Source organism: Salvelinus alpinus, chromosome 9 (genome assembly GCF_045679555.1).
Source record: "Salvelinus alpinus chromosome 9, SLU_Salpinus.1, whole genome shotgun sequence".
NCBI classification, from domain to species: Eukaryota; Metazoa; Chordata; class Actinopteri; order Salmoniformes; family Salmonidae; genus Salvelinus; species Salvelinus alpinus.
In genome coordinates, this window is record NC_092094.1 from 87,112,523 (window position 1) to 87,134,141 (window position 21,619).

Here is a 21,619-nt window from a genome sequence, read left to right on the forward strand (position 1 = left end):
GTCGGTACAAGCGTTGAAATTGTTATTTACATTTTGATTGCTCTCTTGCACCTAAGACATTGGCACTACACCATGAGCGAGAGGGGGATTTGTGTGTGTGACCATGCCTCAGGACTACCTGGCTTGATGACTACTTGCTGTCCTATGGCTATGGAACCCTGACCTGTTCACCGGACGTGCTACCTGTCCCAGACCTGCTGTTTTCAACTCTCTCTAGAGACAGCAGGAGCGGTAGAGATGCTATGAAAAGCCAACTGACATTTACTCCTGAGGTGCTGACCTGTTGCACCCTCGACAACCACTGTGATTATTATTATTTGAGCCTGCTGGTCATCTATGAACATTTGAACTTCTTGGCCATGTTCTGTTATTATCTCCACCTGGCACAGCCAGAAGAGAACTGGCCACCCCTCATAGCCTGGTTCCTCTCTAGGTTTCTTCCTAGGTTTTGGCCTTTTCTAGGGAGTTTTTCCTAGCCATCGTGCTTCTACACCTGCATTGTTTGCTGTTTGGGGTTTTAGGCTGGGTTTCTGTACAGCACTTTGAGATATCAGCTGATGTAAGAAGAGCTTTATAAATACATTTGATTTGTGTGTGGGGGGGTAGTGATGGGTCGTTCGCGAAGAGCCAGGTGAATGTTGGGAGCTGGCTTGCATATCAGATTTATAAATTCATTTATAATTTTAAAAAATCAGATATGAATTATCAAGAGTTAATTCTATTAATTTAAATAATTCAAATAACGACAAAATAAATAAAATTTAAGCCTGAATGGCCAAGCACACACATTCGTTATGACTGTCTGAGCAGACTAACAGCCTCACCTGTTGTTCCTATCAATCAGACACGCAGTGTCAACCAATGAACCAAAGATGCGTGAGGGAGGGCCAAGCCAACTCACTCAGTCACACACTTAGCAGCTGAGGACAGAGAGGAAGGACAGCTGTGAAAACAACAGCTGGAATATGAGTCAGAAGCACAGTAGCATTTGGATGCATTTGATGATGCATTTAATGATGTAGACAATGTTAGAGCACAGTGTAGAATTTGCCAAAACAAAATCTCTTATAAAGCCGGTTCTACGCACAACCTACACCGGCATATGCAAACTGTGCACTCAACTGTGGAGCTTCAAGAAACTAGCGGGCCTGCTAGTGATAGTGGTGGAGTCAGCGTAGCCATTCAGACAAGTAGGCCTACTCCGCGACCCACAGTAACGCAGTCTTCTATGGACCAGTTTATGCCAAAGTCTGTCTGTAGCAAAACAAAAACAAATTGATATGGCATTGGCTAAAATGATTGCCACCGATTTCCAGCCATTTTCGATCGAGGAGGACAGAGGTTTTCGAAATTTATAGCAATAGTCTAAATTCAATGTACACTATTCCAAGCAGGAAAACCCTTTTAAAATCACTTATTCCACAACTGTATGAGAGCACACAGGCTTCAGTGCGGGAAAGAGTCCAAGAAGTTACTGCAGTTTGCCTTACACTGACTGCTGGACATTAAGGGTAACCACTTCTTACATGTCGGTTACATGTCACTTCATTGAAGATTTTTCAATGTCTAGCTGTCTTCTGGACTGCTTTGAGTTAAACAACAGACACATCTCAGAACTTGGCAGAGGAACTGTTGAGAATGGCCAGAGAATGGCAAGTAGATGGAAAAGTGGTCTGTTGTGTTGCGATAATGCAGCTAACATAACCAAAGCCATGAAAGTTTTTTTTAAATGGACCCATCATCCATGTCTTGCCCACACAATCAACCTGACTAGGAGATGCTCTGAAGGTGATGAAGCCCACTGTGGACAAAGTGAAAGCAGCTGTGGAATACTTCCACAGGAGCACAGCAGGTGCTGAAAAACTGAAGTCTACACAACGCCAGATGGGGATGCCTGAGCTGAGGCCTAAACAAGACTGCACTACAAGGTGGAATTCAACATTTTTATATGTTGAAGAGGTTTCTTGAGTCAAGAATGGCATCATCTCTACCCTGGCCATTGTCAATGCACCAGTTGATGCTCTGACCCAAGAGGAGTGGGAGGTGGTGGAGGAGGTGTGCAGAGTCCTGGAACCCTTTGAGCAGGTCACTGTGGAGATCAGTGGAGTAAGAGGTACAGTAAGCAGTTACTACATCATTATTTCATCCAGTATTATATGATTATGAGCAGTAAATGAGAATGTAGTATCATTAGACAAAACATGAACCTGAACTAATTAGTCTGTTCTCTCTAAGTTAAGTTACTGTTCTCTCTTTTTAGCTATGCGACAGTCTCAAAAATGCTACTCCTGTGTAAGGGTCTTCAGCGAATCACAGCCAGCCGCCAGAGAGGAGAAGCAAATGTAACCACAGGACATGTGACAGAGTTGATGGACACGCTATGTTCATCAATGGACAGAAAGTTCTCTTATTTGGAGGAGCCCCTCCAAAGATCTGCAGATCCTCTGAGCTGGTGGAAGAACAAGGCCTCTGTCTACCCACGGCTTACTAAAGTCATGACAGGGAGACTCTGCATAGTGGCCACATCCGATCCCTCTGAGAGGGTCTTCTCGAAAACAGGACAAATAATTACTGAGAAGAAACCGCATCAGCCCCTCGGAAGTGAGGCAGCTTGCATTTCTGAATGCAAATCTCTCATTAAAGCAAAATATGGTCAGCATTGCTGTGTGCTGCTGGTAATAATATGGAGAGAGAAATGAGGGACCAGTTTAATGTTTTAAGTGGGATGCTGCAGTTTTGCACATTATTTATTTTTCTTTATGGTGCAATATTCTATTAGCAGCATATTCTACCAGCAGCATACCACCCTGCATACCACTGCTGGCTTGCTTTTGAAGCTAAGCAGGGTTGGTCCTGTTCAGTCCCTGGATGGGAGACCAGATGCTGCTGGAAGTGGTGTTGGAGGGCCAGTAGGAGGCAATCTTTCCTCTGGTCTAATTAAAAAAAAAAATATCCCAATGCCCCAGGGCAGTGATTGTGACACTGCCCTGTGTAGGGTGCCATCTTTCGGATGGGACGTTAAACGGGTGTCCTGACTCTCTGAGGTCATTAAAGATCCCATGGCACTTATCGTAAGAGTAGGGGTGTTAACCCCGGTGTCCTTGCTAAATTCCCAATCTGGCCCTCAAACCTTCACGGTCACCTAATAATCCCCAGTTTACAATTGGCTCATTCATCCCCCCTTCTCTCCACTGTAACTATTCCCCAGGTCGTTGCTGTAAATGAGAACATGTTCTCAGTCAACTTACCTGGTAAAATAACGGATAAATAAAAAAAATAATGCTGTTCAGATTGTTGAATGGTTAGATTTATGCACTTTGTTTATATACGTTAAAAAGTTACTTTAAATGCAAATGTTTAATAGCATTCTTTTTCATAACAAACCAATGCATTTTTTAATACATTGTGGTAAAGGTAGAGTATGATTTCATAATTTAATTAGAATTGTTTTAACACCATTCATAGTCAAACTATCGCAAACTGTTTGACTTGAAAAAATACAAAATCTATATTCTTTAAAGAGCCGCTTGGGAGCGAAAAGAGACGGCTCATTTTGGTGAGCTGAGCCGAACGAGAAGGCTCACTGAAGAGTCGGAATGCCCATCACTAGCGTGGGGGTGCTGCCAAATGTTTATGTAGACTACACCTGCGAATGTCCCTACAAAATCATCCTTTTGTACCGCATTTGGGTATTTTAAATGTAGTCTCTAATACTATCAGTTTACAGAGTCACATTTAACAATAACAATCATTGTTTTCGAATCCATTTCTGTTGCATGTAAATAAATGTTTATACATGCTTGTGGCGTTAAAGCTCTTTATTTTTTTTGCACGTCGATAATGTTTGTTGCGATGGTCACTGGCGGCTGTCGCCCTCTTGTGTGAAGGCGCTAGCAGCTTTGACTAGACAAGGGACAAGTGGTGTACTCAGTTGGGAACTCGTTGATATTCCGCTGGTTGCCTGAAAAGCTCTTGAATCCTGTTCTGTACTGAACCTGTAGCTACAGGATGGACCTATTTCATGAGCTTCATTTCCACAAGAGCATCAAACCAAACCCTGGAGTGATGTCTGAGATGTATTATTTTTAGAGAAAAGACAACCACCTCCCATCTGTAGTGTGGAGAGGGTGACGCACCATTAAGACAGCAGCACGAGAATCCTGTCTACTGTAGCAGCCTTTGTTTGTACTGCACATAACTCACTTTGTAGAGTTCGCGGTCCAGCCTACACCAGGACTTTTCAGGTAAAGGTTTTCCAGACATTTCCTGTATTCTCTGTGCATAAGCCATACTTGTCTGTCACATCACAATAGATTCCAATACATAGCACAGAGATACGTTTAGATTTTATTTTACCTTCATGTGGCTGATTTCCCACGGGTGAAGACCTAGATACTCATTTTTTTTTTTTTATACCTGCTTCACTTAGCAGTGGTTGATTGGTTGAAAGCAATGATTATTGAAAGATATTTCTCTGGGCTTGGGCAAGTGACCAGAAAGGTCTCTGTAGCGGAGGGTGAGAAGTGTGATGGCACTATGCAGAACTGGTTGCATTACACAGAGGATCAGCTTTCAAACTCAGAGAGGCAGACCTCATGTGGTCTGGGAGATCTGACTGAGGATAGTTTAAATATTTGGCCCCCGCTGACTGAGCTCCTGACCTGCACAGTCAGTCTGTCAGCTTGGTAAGAGGCACAGACACAGACTGCTACCTACTGACTGCCTGTCTGTCAGTTTGACTTCAGTTTGAGGTATTACATTGGTTATTCTCATCATGCATGCACGTGATGCAAAACCTGCAGACACATTCACTGAGCATGCAAAATATTTAGGTTGCAAAACAGACCTCCATCTAGGCTACTCATTTGTGTGTGGATATGATGTACATTGAGGTGGATCAGTTTCTGTCATTAACTGTTAGGAGGGTCTTTCTGTACTCTAAAAAATGACTGGAAATGTGCAAATCTATATAGGCTAGTAGTAAATTATATTTCAAAAAATTACGTTCAATTAGCTAGCTGAAGCATTTTCCTTATTTTTAGACAGTCTCAAATAATATAATTATCTGACTAACTCCATAACAGATCAATTGCAATTAAGTTTCAGGGGGGATTTTTTTTACTGACGTCTTTATTTTCATGGAGAGCATTGCACACTTTTTGATTTACGCTGTTCTGTAGGGTTAAGACCTCAACTCGGCAGCAGCCTCTGTTATGCATTGGTGTCATTTCCTTGACTTGTCTACAATCTCTACATGCTTCAATACATATGGACAAGACCGACAATAAGCCATGCATGTGTTCACATCACGTGGGAGATATATAAACAGTACCAGTCAAAAGTTTGGACACCTACTTATTCCAAGGTTTTTCTTTATTTTTACTATTTTCTACATTGTAGAATAATAGTGGAGACAACAAAACTATTAAATAACACATATGTAATCATGTAGTAACCGAAAGTGTTAAACAAATTAAATATATTTTAGATTCTTCAAAGTAGCCACCCTTTGCCTTGATGAAAGCTTTGCACACTCTTGGCATTCTATCAACCAGCTTCATGAGGTAGTTACCTGTAATGCATTTCAGTTAACAGGTGTGCCTTATTTATTTGCGGCATTTCTTTTCTTAATACGTTTGAGCCAATCAGTTGTGTTGTGAAAAGGTAGGGGTGGTATACAGAAGATAGCCCTCTGTGGTAAAAGACCAAGTCCATATAATGGCATGAACAGCTCAAATAAGCAAAGAGAAACGACAGTCCATCATTACTTAGGGTCATGAAGGTCAGTCAATACAGAAAATGTCAAGAACTTTGAAAGTTTCTTCAAGTGCAGTCACAAAAACCATCAAGCGCTATGATGAATCTGGCTCTCCACACCACAGGAATGGAAGACCCAGAGTTACCTCTGCTGCAGACGATAACTTCATTAGAGTTACCAGCCTCAGATTGCAGCCCAAATAAATGAGTTCAAGTGGCACAGCGGTAGGCACTGCATCTCAGCGCTAGAGGCATCACTACAGACACCCTGGTTCGAATCCAGGCTGTATCACAACCGGCCGTGATTGCGAGTCCCATAGGGCGGTGCACAATTGGCCCAGCGTCATCCGGGTTTGGCAGCTGTAGGCTGTCATTGTAAATAAAAATGTGTTCTTAACTAACTTGCCTAGTTAAATAAATTAAAAAAGACAACATCAACTGTTCAGAGGAGACTGCATGAATCAGGCCTTCATGGTCGAATTGCTGCAAAGATACACTACTAATGGACACCAATAAGAAGAAGAAACTTGGAAGGGCCAAGAAACATGAGCAATGGACATTAGACTGGTGGAAATCTGTCCTTTGGTCTGATGATCCCAAATGTGAGATTTTTGGTTCCAACCGCCGTGTCTTTGTGAGACACAGAGTAGGTTAACGGATGATCTCCGCGTGTGGTTCCCACCGTGAAACATGGAGGAGGTGTGGGGATGCTTTGCTGGTGATACTGTCTGTGACTTCTTTAGAATTCAAGGCACACTTCACCAGCATGGCTACCACAGAATTCTGCAGCGATATGCCATCCCATCTGGTATGCGCTTAGTGGGACTATCATTTGTTTTTCAACAGGACAATGACCCAACACACCTCCTGGCTGTGTAAGGGCTATTTGACCAAGAAGGAGAGTGATGGAGTGCTGCATCATATGACCTGGCCTCCACAATTACCTGACCTCAACCCAACTGAGATGGTTTGGGATGAGTTGGACTGCAGAATGAGGGAAAAGCAGCCAACAAGTTCTCAGCTTGTGTGGGAACTCCTTCAAGACTGTTGGAAAGCATCCCAGGTGAAGCTGGTTGAAAGAATGACGAGTGTGTGAAGCTGTCAAGGCAAAGGGTGGCTACTTTGAAGAATCTCAAATATAAAATATATTTTGATTTGTTTATCACTTTTGGTTACTACATGATTCCATATGTGTTATTTCATAGTTTTGATGTCTTTACTATTATTTTACAATGTATAAAACAAAGAAAAACCCTTGAATGAGTAGGTGTGTCCAAACTTTTGACTGGTACTGTGTATATATTTCTTTACAAGAAACTCTGAAGGGGAATGAAATATGTTTTATTGTCGCCTTTGTTTTCAGCAGACCTTTCTTCTACGGAATTAAAAAGTCTCCTTGTCATTTTTGTGTAGTTAGGATCTTATATTAGCCTACATATTTTAACATTCTCTCACTCAATGGAGAATTGCATCGTGGCCTATATTTGTACAGCATTTCTTAGTTTTTTGGACCTTTTGAGGGACTGATCTTAGCAGAGACCTAGCCTGCATTGTTTTTTCACGTGGTTCAAAACGGGCTCCTTTTTGATTCTCTTATGGTTCTTGTTGCATGAAGTGGACCATTTCTTTTAGGAGGCTGTCATTTGTCCAGTAGCCTGTGTGTTTTTAAATGTAAGTGTGTGTCCTAAACGAGGACCGTCTGTCCCTCCTCGCTGTCCCTCAATAGTGGAGGATTGCAGCATTGGCAGTAAATGTCAGGATGATTGGTGGAGAGGCTTGGCAGTGCACCAAGCAGGCAGAGTGGAGAATCTACTGCGTATCACACACAACCAAGTCCCCACTCCCAGCCAATGATGCCATGGCGGGCTCACTGTGCTTCCTTTGGTTTGCAGCCAATAAGACGGCAGGCTAGGCCAGCGTCTGAAAATGAGCCTGCTAGGGTGAGACAGTTGGACTTGGAGCTTGTTGCAGACCCCAGCCGCTGCAGCCTTTCCCATTGTCTGGCCAGTGGCTTAGTGAACAGTGTGCAGAGCAGGCAGGCAGACAACAAGGATGCAATCCCTGGTGGTGTGTGTGTTAGGCCCGGGCTCTGACTTGCATCTTGTTGATCGGCCTGTCTCCCACAGCAGGGTGAGCTCGGAGCGGAGGAAGGAGAAGTCCCGGGATGCAGCGCGATACCGGAGGGGGAAGGAGTCTGAGGTGTTATATGAGCTGGCCCAGGAGCTGCCCCTTCCCCACGGTGTCACCTCCAACCTAGACAAGGCTTCTATCATGAGACTGGCCATCAGCTACCTGCACATGAGGAATCTTCTGAGCACAGGTCAGTATCCTGGGGGGAGTGAGGAAGAGGAATATGGTAGTATCCAAATTAGAGGGACACAACTGTGGTGAGGATAGTGTCCAAAGTGCCTTGGGGGTTAAGGGGTGGGGGTGAGAAAAAGCGGTGAGGTGAGCGGCCTGGAAGATCTACAAACTTGCAGACAGGAGTCAGTACCCTGGGGTCTGAAATTATTGACTCCCTTGATAAAGAGGAGCAAAAATGCCATGTAAGCAAAAATGACCGTATGACATAAATAATGAATATACTGAGCTATATTGTATGCTCAAAAAAATTGGGAAATGTATATTTTATACTAACACAATTGCTCATAGAAAGATTTTGTTTAAAAGATGGGGGTCAAAATTATTGACACCCCTGATTTCAATACCCCACCTTGTGAGGATAACAACCCTTTTTCTAAAATGTTTTATTTGTTGGAGAACACATTGGGAGGGACCTTAGACCATTCCTCCATACAAAATCCTTCCAGATCCATCTGCGCTTAAGGACTGTCCTCTTCAATTCAAAGCACAGGTTTTTAATGGGTTTCAAGTCCGGAGACTGCGATGGCCATTGCAAAATGTTGAAATTTTTTTGTGGATTTTGATGTGTGATTTGGGTTATTGTCTTGCTGGAAGTTACACTTGTTGACAAATTTCAGCCTCCTGGCAGAGGCAACCAGGTTTTTGGCTAAAATGTCCTGGTACTGGGTAAAGTTCATGAGGCTGTTAACTGTAGCCCTTTACACTCGTACCCGTATATTGGTTGAAAGTGGCAGATTTGGGCACCAATAAGAGCCTCAATTGGAACGTAGTGGCTGTACAGTAACATGCTATACATTAGGCCTGCACGATTAATAGAATTTTAATCGGAATTGTGATATTGACATTCACAATATCCATATCGCAAGAGGCAATATGGAGAGGTGTGTGGGGCCACTTGGAAACACCAGTTAGTCCTCTCACTCAAACCCTTCATTTTTTTGTATTATGTTGCACCTACCCCACATTTTCCAGGAATAGTTATATGTTACTGAATGTATCCAGAGTATTTTCAGATCAACAAATGAGGGAAAAAGTAGAGTAAATGTAAAATGGACATAAGATCAACAGTGTGATGTTTAGATTCAGTCTGTCTGTCTGTCTCGGTCTGTCTCGGTCTGTCTGTCTGTCTCAGTCTGTCTGTCTCGGTCTGTCTGTCTCGATCTGTCTGTCTCGATCGGTCTGTTTGTCTCGGTCTGTCTGTCTCGATCGGTCTGTCTGTCTCGGTCTGTCTGTCTCGATCGGTCTGTCTCGGTCGGTCTGTCTGTCTTTGTCTCGGTCTGTCTGTCTTTGTCTCGGTCTGTCTGTCTTTGTCCCGGTCGGCCTGTCTGTCTCAGTCTGTCTGTCTGTCTCTGTCGGATCTGTCTGTCTTGGTCTGTCGGTCGGTCTGTCTGTCTGTCTCGGTCGGTCTGTCTGTCTCGGTCGGTCTGTCTCGGTCGGTCTGTCTGTCTTTGTCTCGGTCTGTCTGTCTTTGTCTCGGTCGGCCTGTCTGTCTCAGTCTGTCTGTCTTTGTCCCGGTCGGCCTGTCTGTCTCAGTCTGTCTGTCTGTCAATGTCGGATCTGTCTGTCTTGGTCTGTCTCGGTCGGTCTGTCTGTCTCGGTCGGTCTGTCTGTCTGGGTCGGTCGGTCGGTCTGTCTCGGTCGGTCGGTCGGTCTGTCTGTCTGTGTCGGTCTGTCTGTCTGTCTGTCTGTGTCGGTCTGTCTGTCTGTCTCGGTCTCTGTCTGTCTGTCTCGGTCTCTGTCTGTCTGTCTGTCTGTCTCGGTCTCTGTCTGTGTCTGTCTCGGTCTCTGTCTGTCTCGGTGTCTGTCTCTGTCTGTCTCGGTCTCTGTCTGTCTGTCTCGGTCTCTGTCTGTCTGTCTCGGTCTCTGTCTGTCTGTCTCGGTCTCTGTCTGTCTCTGTCTGTCTCGGTCGGTCTCTGTCTCTGTCTGTCTCGGTCTGTCTCGGTCGGTCTCTGTCTCGGTCTGTCTCGGTCGGTCTGTCTCGGTCTGTCTCGGTCGGTCTGTCTTTGTCTCGGTCTGTCTGTCTTTGTCTCGGTCTGTCTGTCTTTGTCTCGGTCTGTCTGTCTTTGTCTCGGTCTGTCTGTCTCTGTCGGTCTGTCTGTCTCTGTCGGATCTGTCTGTCTCTGTCGGATCTGTCTGTCTCGGTCGGTCGGTCGGTCGGTCGGTCTGTCTCGGTCGGTCGGTCTTTCTCGGTCGGTCTGTCTGTCTGTGTCGGTCTGTCTGTCTGTCTGTGTCAGTCTGTCTGTCTCTGTCTGTCTGTCTGTGTAGGTCGGTCTGTCTCGGTCTGTCTCTGTCTCGGTCTGTCTGTCTCGGTCTGTCTCGGTCGGCCTGTCTGTCTCGGTCGGCCTGTCTGTCTCGGTCGGCCTGTCTGTCTCGGTCGGCCTGTCTGTCTCTGTCGGATCTGTCTGTCTCTGTCGGATCTGTCTGTCTCGGTCGGTCGGTCGGTCTGTCTCGGTCGGTCGGTCTGTCTCGGTCGGTCTGTCTGTCTGTGTCGGTCTGTCTGTCTGTCTGTGTCAGTCTGTCTGTCTCTGTCTGTCTGTCTGTGTAGGTCGGTCTGTCTCGGTCTGTCTCTGTCTCGGTCTGTCTGTCTCGGTCTGTCTCGGTCGGCCTGTCTGTCTCGGTCGGCCTGTCTGTCTCGGTCGGCCTGTCTGTCTCGGTCGGCCTGTCTGTCTCGGTCGGCCTGTCTGTCTCGGTCGGCCTGTCTGTCTCGGTCGGCCTGTCTGTCTCGGTCGGTCTGTCTGTCTCGGTCTGTCTGTCTCGGTCGGTCTGTCTGTCTCGGTCTGTCTGTCTCGGTCGGTCTGTCTCGGTCGGTCTGTCTCGGTCGGTCTGTCGGTCTGTCTTGGTCGGTCTGTCTCGGTCTGTCTTGGTCGGTCTGTCTCGGTCGGTCTCGGTCTGTCTGTCTGTCTGTCTTTGTCTCGGTCTGTCTCGGTCGGTCTGTCGGTCTGTCTCGGTCGGTCTGTCTCGGTCTGTCTGTCTGTCTGTCTGTCTGTCTCGGTCTGTCTGTCTGTCTCGGTCGGTCTGTCTGTCTGTCTTTGTCACGGTCTGTCTGTCTCGATCGGTCTCTGTCTGTCTCGGTCTGTCTCGGTCGGTCGGTCTGTCTCGGTCGGTCTGTCTGTCTGTGTCGGTCGGTCTGTCTCGGTCTGTCTGTCTGTCTCGGTCTGTCTGTCTGTCTCGGTCGGTCTGTCTTTGTCACGGTCTGTCTGTCTCGATCGGTCTGTCTCGGTCGGTCTGTCTGTCTGTCTGTGTCGGTCTGTCTGTCTGTCTGTGTCAGTCTGTCTGTCTCTGTCTGTCTCTGTCTGTCTGTCTCGGTCTGTCTGTCTCGGTCTCGGTCTGTCTCGGTCGGTCGGTTGGTCTGTCTCGGTCGGTCTGTGTCGGTCGGTCGGTCTGTCTCGGTCGGTCTGTCTGTCTGTCTGTGTCGGTCGGTCTGTCTGTCTCGGTCGTCGGTCTGTCTCGGTCTGTCTGTCTGTCTCGGTCTGTCTGGTCTCGGTCTGTCTCGGTCTGTCTGTCTCGGTCTGTCTCGGTCGGTCTGTCTGTCTCGGTCGGCCTGTCTGTCTCGGTCGGCCTGTCTGTCTCGGTCAGCCTGTCTGTCTCGGTCTGTCTGTCTGTCTCGGTCTGTCTGTCTCTGTCTGTCTGTGTCGGTCTGTGTCAGTCTGTCGGTCGGTCTGTCTCGGTCGGTCTGTCTGTCTTTGTCTCTGTCGGTCTGTCTGTCTGTCTGTCTCGGTCTCTGTCGGTCTCTGTCTGTCTCGGTCGGTCTGTCTGTCTCGGTCGTCTGTCTGTCTCGGTCTGCTGTCTGTCTCGGTCTCTGTCTGTCTCGGTCTCTGTCTGTCTCGGTCTCGGTCTGTCTCGGTCTCGGTCTGTCTCGGTCTCGGTCTCTGTCTGTCTCGGTCGGTCTCTGTCTGTCTCGGTCGGTCTCTGTCTGTCTCGGTCGGTCTCTGTCTGTCTTGGTCGGTCTGTCGGTCTGTCTCGGTCGGTCTGTCGGTCTCGGTCGGTCTGTCTGTCTCGGTCGTCTGTCTGTCTCGGTCGTCTGTCTGTCTCGGTCGGTCTCTGTCTGTCGTCTGTCTGTCTCTGTCTGTCTCGGTCGGTCTCTGTCTGTCTCGGTCGGTCTCTGTCTGTCTCGGTCGGTCTCTGTCTGTCTCTGTCTGTCTCGGTCGGTCTGTCGGTCTGTCTCGTTCGGTCGGTCTGTCGGTCTCGGTCGGTCTGTCGGTCTCGGTCGGTCTGTCGGTCGGTCGGTCTGTCTCGGTCGGTCGGTCTGTCTCGGTCGGTCGGTCTGTCTCGGTCGGTCGGTCTGTCTCGGTCGGTCTGTCTGTCTCGGTCGGTCTGTCTGTCTCGGTCGGTCTGTCTGTCTCGGTCGGTCTGTCTGTCTCGGTCGGTCTGTCTGTCTCGGTCGGTCTGTCTGTCTCGGTCGGTCTGTCTGTCTCGGTCTGTCTGTCTGTCTCGGTCTGTCTGTCTGTCTCGGTCTGTCTGTCTGTCTCGGTCTGTCTGTCTGTCTCGGTCTGTCTGTCTGTCTCGGTCTGTCTGTCTGTCTCGGTCGGTCTGTCTGTCTCGGTCGGTCTGTCTCGGTCGGTCTGTCTGTCTCGGTCGGTCTGTCTGTCTCGGTCGGTCTGTCTGTCTCGGTCGGTCTCGGTCGGTCTCTGTCTGTCTCTGTCTCTGTCTGTCTCGGTCGGTCTGTCTGTCTCGGTCTGTCTGTCTCGGTCTGTCTCGGTCGGTCTGTCTGTCTCGGTCGGCCTGTCTGTCTCGGTCGGTCTGTCTGTCTCGGTCGGCCTGTCTGTCTCGGTCGGCCTGTCTGTCTCGGTCGGTCTGTCTGTCTCGGTCGGTCTGTCTCGGTCGGTCTGTCTGTTCGGTCGGTTGTCTGTCTCGGTCGGTCTGTCTGTCGGTCGGTCTGTCTGTCTCGGTCGGTCTGTCTGTCTCGGTCGGTCTGTCTGTCTGTGTCTGTCTGTCTCGGTCTGTCTCTGTCTGTCTCGGTCGGTCTGTCGGTCTGTCTCGGTCGGTCTGTCGGTCTCGGTCGGTCTGTCGGTCTCGGTCGGTCTGTCTCGGTCGGTCTCGGTCGGTCGGTCTGTCTCGGTCGGTCGGTCTGTCTCGATCGGTCTGTCTGTCTCGATCGGTCTGTCTGTCTCGGTCTGTCTGTCTTGGTCGGTCTGTCTCGGTCGGTCTGTCTCGTCTGTCTGTCTTGGTCGGTCTGTCTGTCTCTGTCTGTCTCGGTCTGTCTGTTTCTGTCTGTCTCGGTCGATCTGTCTGTCTGTCTCGGTCTGTCTGTCTGTCTCGGTCTGTCTGTCTTTGTCTCGGTCTGTCTGTCTTTGTCTCAGTCTGTCTGTCTGTCTCTGTCGGATCTGTCTGTCTCGGTCGGTCTGTCTGTCTCGGTCGGTCGGTCGGTCTGTCTCGGTCTGTCGGTCGGTCGGTCTGTCTGTGTCGGTCTGTCTGTCTGTCTGTCTGTGTCGGTCTGTCTGTGTCGGTCTGTCTGTCTGTCTGTCTCGGTCTCTGTCTGTTTGTCTCGGTCTGTCTGTCTGTCTCGGTCTGTCTGTCTGTCTCGGTTTCTGTCTGTCTCTGTCTCGGTCTGTCTGTCTCGATCTGTCTGTCTGTCTGTCTCGGTCTGTCTGTCTGTCTCGATCTGTCTGTCTCGATCGGTCTGTCTGTCTCGATCGGTCTGTCTGTCTCGGTCTGTCTGTCTCGGTCTGTCTGTCTTGGTCGGTCTGTCTGTCTCGGTCGGTCTGTCTCGTCTGTCTGTCTTGGTCGGTCTGTCTGTCTCTGTCTGTCTCGGTCTGTCTGTTTCTGTCTGTCTCGGTCGATCTGTCTGTCTGTCTCGGTCTGTCTGTCTGTCTGTCTCGGTCTGTCTGTCTTTGTCTCGGTCTGTCTGTCTTTGTCTCAGTCTGTCTGTCTGTCTCTGTCGGATCTGTCTGTCTCGGTCGGTCTGTCTGTCTCGGTCGGTCGGTCGGTCGGTCTGTCTCGGTCTGTCGGTCGGTCGGTCTGTCTGTGTCGGTCTGTCTGTCTGTCTGTGTCGGTCTGTCTGTGTCGGTCTGTCTGTCTGTCTGTCTCGGTCTCTGTCTGTTTGTCTCGGTCTGTCTGTCTGTCTCGGTCTGTCTGTCTGTCTCGGTTTCTGTCTGTCTCTGTCTCGGTCGGTCGGTCGGTCGGTCTGTCTCGGTCTGTCGGTCGGTCGGTCTGTCTGTGTCGGTCTGTCTGTCTGTCTGTGTCGGTCTGTCTGTGTCGGTCTGTCTGTCTGTCTGTCTGTCTGTCTGTCTGTCTCGGTCTCTGTCTGTTTGTCTCGGTCTGTCTGTCTGTCTCGGTCTGTCTGTCTGTCTCGGTTTCTGTCTGTCTCGGTCTCTGTCTCTGTCTGTCTCGGTCTCTGTCTCTGTCTGTCTCGGTCTCTGTCTCTGTCTGTCTCGGTCTCTGTCTCTGTCTGTCTCGGTCTCTGTCTCGGTCGGTCTCGGTCTCTGTCTCGGTCGGTCTCTGTCTCGGTCGGTCTCTGTCTCGGTCGGTCTCTGTCTCGGTCTGTCTGTCTCGGTCGGTCTCTGTCTCGGTCGGTCTCTGTCTCGGTCGATCTCTGTCTCGGTCTGTCTGTCTCGGTCTGTCTCGGTCGGTCTGTCTGTCTCGGTCGGTCGGTCTGTCTGTCTGTCTGTCTCGGTCGGTCTGTCTGTCTGTCTCGGTCTGTCTGTCTTTGTCTCGGTCTGTCTGTCTTTGTCTCGGTCTGTCTGTCTTTGTCTCGGTCGGCCTGTCTGTCTCAGTCGGCCTGTCTGTCTCTGTCTGTCTGTCTCAGTCTGTCTGTCTGTCTCTGTCGGATCTGTCTGTCTCGGTCGGTCGGTCTGTCTCAGTCGGTCGGTCTCGGTCGGTTGTCTGTCTCGGTCGGTCGGTCGGTTGTCTGTCTCGGTCGGTCTGTCTCGGTCGGTCTGTCTCGGTCGGTCGGTTGTCTCGGTCGGTCGGTTGTCTCGGTCGGTCGGTCTGTCTCGGTCGGTCGGTCTGTCTCGGTCGGTCGGTCTGTCTGTGTCGTTCTGTCTGTCTGTGTCGGTCTGTGTCAGTCTGTCTGTCTGTCTCGGTCTGTCTGTCTCGGTCTGTCTGTCTGTCTTTGTCTCTGTCGGTCTGTCTGTCTGTCTTTGTCTCGGTCTGTCTGTCTCGGTCTCTGTCTGTCTCGGTCTCTGTCTGTCTCGGTCTCTGTCTGTCTCGGTCTCTGTCTGTCTCGGTCTCTGTCTGTCTCTGTCTGTCTTGGTCTCTGTCTGTCTCGGTCGGTCTCTGTCTGTCTCGGTCGGTCTCTGTCTGTCTCGGTCGGTCTGTCGGTCTGTCTGTCTCGGTCGGTCTGTCTCGGTCGGTCTGTCTCGGTCGGTCTGTCTCGGTCGGTCTGTCTGTCTCGGTCGGTCTGTCTGTCTGTGTCGGTCGGTCTGTCTGTCTGTGTCGGTCGGTCTGTCTGTCTCGGTCGGTCTGTCTGTCTCGGTTGGTCTGTCTGTCTCGGTCTGTCTGTCTCGGTCGGTCTGTCTGTCTCGGTCGGTCTCGGTCAGTCTCTGTCTGTCTCGGTCGGTCTCTGTTTGTCTCGGTCTCTGTCTCTCGGTCTCTGTCTATCTGTCTCGGTCTCGGTCTGTCTGTCTCGGTCTGTCTGTCTGTCTTTGTCTCGGTCTGTCTGTCTGTCTTTGTCTCGGTCGGTCTGTCTGTCTTTGTCTCGGTCGGTCTGTCTGTCTTTGTCTCGGTCGGTCTGTCTGTCTCGGTCGGTCTCTGTCTGTCTCGGTCTCTGTCTGTCTGTCTCGGTCTCTGTCTGTCTGTCTCGGTCTCTGTCTGTCTGTCTCGGTCTCTGTCTGTCTGTCTCGGTCTCTGTCTATCTGTTTCGGTCTCGGTCTGTCTGTCTCGGTCTGTCTGTCTGTCTTTGTCTCGGTCTGTCTGTCTGTCTTTGTCTCGGTCGGTCTGTCTGTCTTTGTCTCGGTCGGTCTGTCTGTCTCGGTCGGTCTGTCTGTCTCGGTCGGTCTGTCTGTCTCGGTCGGTCTGTCTGTCTGTCTGTCTGTCTCGGTCTGTCTGTGTCGGTCTGTGTCAGTCTGTCGGTCTGTCTGTCTCGGTCGGTCTGTCTGTCTTTGTCTCTGTCGGTCTGTCTGTCTGTCTGTCTCGGTCTCTGTCGGTCTCTGTCTGTCTCGGTCTCTGTCTGTCTCGGTCTCTGTCTGTCTCGGTCTCTGTCTGTCTCGGTCTCTGTCTGTCTCGGTCTCTGTCTGTCTCGGTCTCGGTCTGTCTCGGTCTCGGTCTGTCTCGGTCTCTGTCTCTGTCTGTCTCGGTCGGTCTCTGTCTGTCTCGGTCGGTCTCTGTCTGTCTCGGTCGGTCTCTGTCTGTCTCGGTCGGTCTGTCGGTCTGTCTCGGTCGGTCTGTCGGTCTCGGTCGGTCTGTCTGTCTCGGTCTCTGTCTGTCTCGGTCTCTGTCTGTCTCGGTCGGTCTCTGTCTGTCTCTGTCTGTCTCTGTCTGTCTCGGTCGGTCTCTGTCTATCTCGGTCGGTCTCTGTCTGTCTCGGTCGGTCTCTGTCTGTCTCTGTCTGTCTCGGTCGGTCTGTCGGTCTGTCTCGTTCGGTCGGTCTGTCGGTCTCGGTCGGTCTGTCGGTCTCGGTCGGTCTGTCGGTCTCGGTCGGTCTCGGTCGGTCGGTCTGTCTCGGTCGGTCGGTCTGTCTCGGTCGGTCTGTCTCGGTCGGTCGGTCTGTCTCGGTCGGTCTGTCTGTCTCGGTCGGTCTGTCTGTCTCGGTCGGTCTGTCTGTCTCGGTCGGTCTGTCTGTCTCGGTCGGTCTGTCTGTCTCGGTCTGTCTGTCTGTCTCGGTCTGTCTGTCTGTCTCGGTCTGTCTGTCTGTCTCGGTCTGTCTGTCTGTCTCGGTCTGTCTGTCTCGGTCGGTCTGTCTGTCTCGGTCGGTCTGTCTGTCTCGGTCGGTCTGTCTGTCTCGGTCGGTCTCGGTCTGTCTCGGTCTGGTCTCTGTCTGTCTCGGTCGGTCTGTCTGTCTCGGTCTGTCTGTCTCGGTCTGTCTCGGTCGGTCTGTCTGTCTCGGTCGGTCTGTCTGTCTCGGTCGGTCTGTCTGTCTCGGTCGGTCTGTCTGTCTCGGTCGGTCTGTCTGTCTCGGTCGGTCTGTCTGTCTCGGTCGGTCTGTCTCGGTCGGTCTGTCTCGGTCGGTCTGTCTGTCTCGGTCGGTCTGTCTGTCTTGGTCGGTCTGTCTGTCTCGGTCGGTCTGTCTGTCTCGGTCGGTCTCTGTCTGTCTCGGTCTGTCTCTGTCTGTCTCGGTCGGTCTGTCGGTCTGTCTCGGTCGGTCTGTCGGTCTCGGTCGGTCTGTCGGTCTCGGTCGGTCTGTCTCGGTCGGTCTCGGTCGGTCGGTCTGTCTCGGTCGGTCGGTCTGTCTCGGTCGGTCGGTCTGTCTCGGTCGGTCTGTCTGTCTCGGTCGGTCTGTCTGTCTCGGTCTGTCTGTCTCGGTCGGTCTGTCTGTCTCGGTCGGTCTGTCTGTCTCGGTCGGTCTGTCTGTCTCGGTCGGTCTGTCTGTCTCGGTCGGTCTGTCTGTCTCGGTCTGTCTGTCTCGGTCTGTCTCGGTCTGTCTGTCTGTCTCGGTCGGTCTGTCTCGGTCGGTCTGTCTCGGTCGGTCTGTCGGTCTGTCTTGGTCGGTCTGTCTCGGTCTGTCTTGGTCGGTCTGTCTCGGTCGGTCTCGGTCTGTCTGTCTGTCTGTCTTTGTCTCGGTCTGTCTCGGTCGGTCTGTCGGTCTGTCTCGGTCGGTCTGTCTGTCTGTCTCGGTCTGTCTGTCTGTCTCGGTCGGTCTGTCTGTCTGTCTTTGTCACGGTCTGTCTGTCTCGATCGGTCTCTGTCTGTCTCGGTCTGTCTCGGTCGGTCGGTCTGTCTCGGTCGGTCTGTCTGTCTGTGTCGGTCGGTCTGTCTCGGTCTGTCTGTCTGTCTCGGTCTGTCTGTCTGTCTCGGTCGGTCTGTCTTTGTCACGGTCTGTCTGTCTCGATCGGTCTGTCTCGGTCGGTCTGTCTGTCTGTCTGTCTGTGTCGGTCTGTCTGTCTGTCTGTGTCAGTCTGTCTGTCTCTGTCTGTCTCTGTCTGTCTGTCTCGGTCTGTCTGTCTCGGTCTCGGTCTGTCTCGGTCGGTCGGTTGGTCTGTGTCTCTGGTCGGTCTGTGTCGGTCGGTCGGTCTGTCTCGGTCGGTCTGTCTGTCTGTCTGTGTCGGTCGGTCTGTCTCGGTCTCGGTCTGTCTCGGTCTGTCTTTGTCTCGGTCTGTCTGTCTGTCTCGGTCTGTCTCGGTCTGTCTGTCTCGGTCTGTCTCGGTCGGTCTGTCTGTCTCGGTCGGCCTGTCTGTCTCGGTCGGCCTGTCTGTCTCGGTCAGCCTGTCTGTCTCGGTCGGCCTGTCTGTCTCGGTCTGTCTGTCTGTCTCGGTCGGTCTGTCTCGGTCGGTCTGTCTCGGTTGGCCTGTCTCGGTCGGTCTGTCGGTCTGTCTTGGTCAGTCTGTCTCGGTCTGTCTGTCTTTGTCTCGGTCTGTCTCGGTCTCTGTCTGTCTGTCTCTGTCGGATCTGTCTGTCTCGGTCTGTCTCGGTCGGTCTGTCTGTCTCGGTCGGTCTGTCTGTCTCGGTCGGTCGGTCGGTCGGTCTGTCTCGGTCTGTCGGTCGGTCGGTCTGTCTGTCTGTCTGTGTCGGTCTGTCTGTGTCGGTCTGTCTGTCTGTCTGTCTGTCTCGGTCTCTGTCTGTTTGTCTCGGTCTGTCTGTCTGTCTCGGTCTGTCTGTCTGTCTGTCTCGGTTTCTGTCTGTCTCTGTCTCGGTCTCTGTCTGTCTCGGTCGGTCGGTCGGTCTGTCTGTGTCGGTCTGTCTGTCTGTCTGTGTCGGTCTGTCTGTCTGTCTGTCTGTCTCGGTCTCTGTCTGTTTGTCTCGGTCTGTCTGTCTGTCTCGGTCTGTCTGTCTGTCTCGGTTTCTGTCTGTCTCGGTCTCTGTCTCTGTCTGTCTCGGTCTCTGTCTCTGTCTGTCTCGGTCTCTGTCTCTGTCTGTCTCGGTCTCTGTCTGTCTCGGTCTCTGTCTCTGTCTGTCTCGGTCTCTGTCTCGGTCGGTCTCTGTCTCGGTCGGTCTCTGTCTCGGTCTGTCTGTCTCGGTCTGTCTGTCTCGGTCGGTCTCTGTCTCGGTCGATCTCTGTCTCGGTCTGTCTGTCTCAGTCTGTCTGTCTCGGTCGGTCTGTCTGTCTGTCTCGGTCGGTCTGTCTCGGTCTGTCTGTCTTTGTCTCGGTCTGTCTGTCTTTGTCTCGGTCTGTCTGTCTTTGTCTCGGTCTGTCTGTCTTTGTCTCGGTCGGCCTGTCTGTCTCGGTCGGCCTGTCTGTCTCTGTCTGTCTGTCTCAGTCTGTCTGTCTGTCTCTGTCGGATCTGTCTGTCTCGGTCTGTCTCAGTCGGTCGGTCTCGGTCGGTTGTCTGTCTCGGTCGGTCGGTTGTCTGTCTCGGTCGGTCTGTCTCGGTCGGTCTGTCTCGGTCTGTCTGTCTGTGTCGGTCTGTGTCAGTCTGTCTGTCTGTCTCGGTCTGTCTGTCTCGGTCTGTCTGTCTCGGTCTGTCTGTCTTTGTCTCTGTCGGTCTGTCTGTCTGTCTGTCTTTGTCTCTGTCTGTCTGTCTCGGTCTGTCTCGGTCTCTGTCTGTCTCTGTCTCGGTCTGTCTCGGTCTCTGTCTGTCTCGGTCTCTGTCTGTCTCGGTCTCTGTCTGTCTCGGTCTCTGTCTGTCTCGGTCTCTGTCTGTCTCGGTCTCTGTCTGTCTCGGTCTCTGTCTGTCTCGGTCTCTGTCTGTCTCGGTCTCTGTCTGTCTCGGTCTCTGTCTGTCTCGGTCGGTCTCTGTCTGTCTCGGTCGGTCTGTCGGTCGGTCTGTCTCGGTCGGTCTGTCTCGGTCGGTCTGTCTCGGTCGGTCTGTCTGTCTCGGTCGGTCGGTCTGTCTCGTCTCGGTCGGTCTGTCTCCGTCGGTCTGTCTGTCTCGGTCGGTCTGTCTCGGTCGGTCTGTCTGTCTCGGTCGGTCTGTCTGTCTCGGTCGGTCTGTCTGTCTCGGTCGGTCGGTCTGTCTGTCTCGGTCGGTCTGTCTGTCTCGGTCGGTCTGTCTGTCTCGGTCGGTCTGTCTGTCTCGGTCTGTCTGTCTGTCTCGGTCTGTCTGTCTCGGTCGGTCTGTCTGTCTCGGTCTGTCTGTCTGTGTCGGTCTGTGTCAGTCTGTCTGTCTGTCTCGGTCTGTCTGTCTCGGTCGGTCTGTCTGTCTTTGTCTCTGTCGGTCTGTCTGTCTGTCTGTCTCGGTCTCTGTCTGTCTCGGTCTCTGTCTGTCTCGGTCTCTGTCTGTCTCGGTCTCTGTCTGTCTCGGTCTCTGTCTGTCTCGGTCTCTGTCTGTCTCGGTCTCTGTCTGTCTCGGTCTCTGTCTGTCTCTGTCTGTCTCGGTCGGTCTCTGTCTGTCTCGGTCTGTCTCGGTCGGTCTCGGTCGGTCTCGGTCTGTCTCGGTCGGTCTCGGTCTGTCTCGGTCGGTCTCTGTCTGTCTCGGTCGGTCTGTCGGTCTGTCTCGGTCGGTCGGTCAGTCTGTCGGTCTCGGTCGGTCTGTCGGTCTCGGTCGGTCTGTCTCGGTCGGTCTCGGTCGGTCGGTCGGTCGGTCGGTCTGTCTCGGTCGGTCTGTCTGTCTCGGTCGGTCTGTCTGTCTCGGTCGGTCTGTCTGTCTGTCTCGGTCGGTCTGTCTGTCTCGGTCGGTCTGTCTGTCTCGGTCTGTCTGTCTCGGTCGGTCTGTCTGTCTCGGTCGGTCTGTCTGTCTCGGTCGGTCTGTCTGTCTCGGTCGGTCTGTCTGTCTCGGTCTGTCTCGGTCTGTCTGTCTCGGTCTGTCTCGGTCGGTCTGTCTGTCTCGGTCGGTCTGTCTGTCTCGGTCTGTCTGTTTCGGTCGGTCTCGGTCGGTCTCTGTCTGTCTCGGTCGGCCTGTCTGTCTCGGTCTGTCTGTCTGTCTCGGTCGGTCTGTCTCGGTCGGTCTGTCTCGGTCGGTCTGTCTCGGTTGGCCTGTCTCGGTCGGTCTGTCGGTCTGTCTTGGTCAGTCTGTCTCGGTCTGTCTGTCTTTGTCTCGGTCTGTCTGTCGGTCTCTGTCTGTCTCGGTCGGTCTCTGTCTGTCTCGGTCGGTCTCTGTCTGTCTCGGTCGGTCTCGGTCGGTCTCTGTCTGTCTCGGTCGGTCTGTCGGTCTGTCTCGGTCGGTCTGTCGGTCTGTCTCAGTCGGTCGGTCTGTCTCGGTCTGTCTGTCTGTCTCGGTCTGTCTGTCTGTCTCGGTCGGTCTGTCTGTCTGTCTTTGTCACGGTCTGTCTGTCTCGATCGGTCTCTGTCTGTCTCGGTCGGTCTCGGTCAGTCTCTGTCTGTCTCGGTCGGTCTCTGTTTGTCTCGGTCTCTGTCTCTCGGTCTCTGTCTATCTGTCTCGGTCTCGGTCTGTCTGTCTCGGTCTGTCTGTCTGTCTTTGTCTCGGTCTGTCTGTCTGTCTTTGTCTCGGTCGGTCTGTCTGTCTTTGTCTCGGTCGGTCTGTCTGTCTTTGTCTCGGTCGGTCTGTCTGTCTCGGTCGGTCTCTGT

General features: G+C 51.8%; 1 protein-coding gene and 1 long non-coding RNA gene across 3 annotated transcripts in view; both read left to right on the plus strand.

Annotated features, from left to right (window-relative positions):
- Window positions 1-21,619, plus strand: part of LOC139530919 (hypoxia-inducible factor 1-alpha-like) — a 64,516-nt gene that overhangs the window by 14,862 nt on the left and 28,035 nt on the right. The window contains exon 2 of one of the 2 annotated variants that reach the window (XM_071327724.1): window positions 7,884-8,077. In XM_071327724.1, coding sequence (XP_071183825.1) covers window positions 7,884-8,077 — 194 coding nt within the window. The remainder of the gene's footprint in view (window positions 1-7,883; window positions 8,078-21,619) is intronic. The other variant, XM_071327725.1, reaches the window with a different exon arrangement.
- Window positions 1,874-3,354, plus strand: LOC139530921 (uncharacterized). Its single transcript, XR_011666150.1, has 2 exons — window positions 1,874-2,113; window positions 2,261-3,354. It is a non-coding gene; the product is annotated as an uncharacterized lncRNA (long non-coding RNA).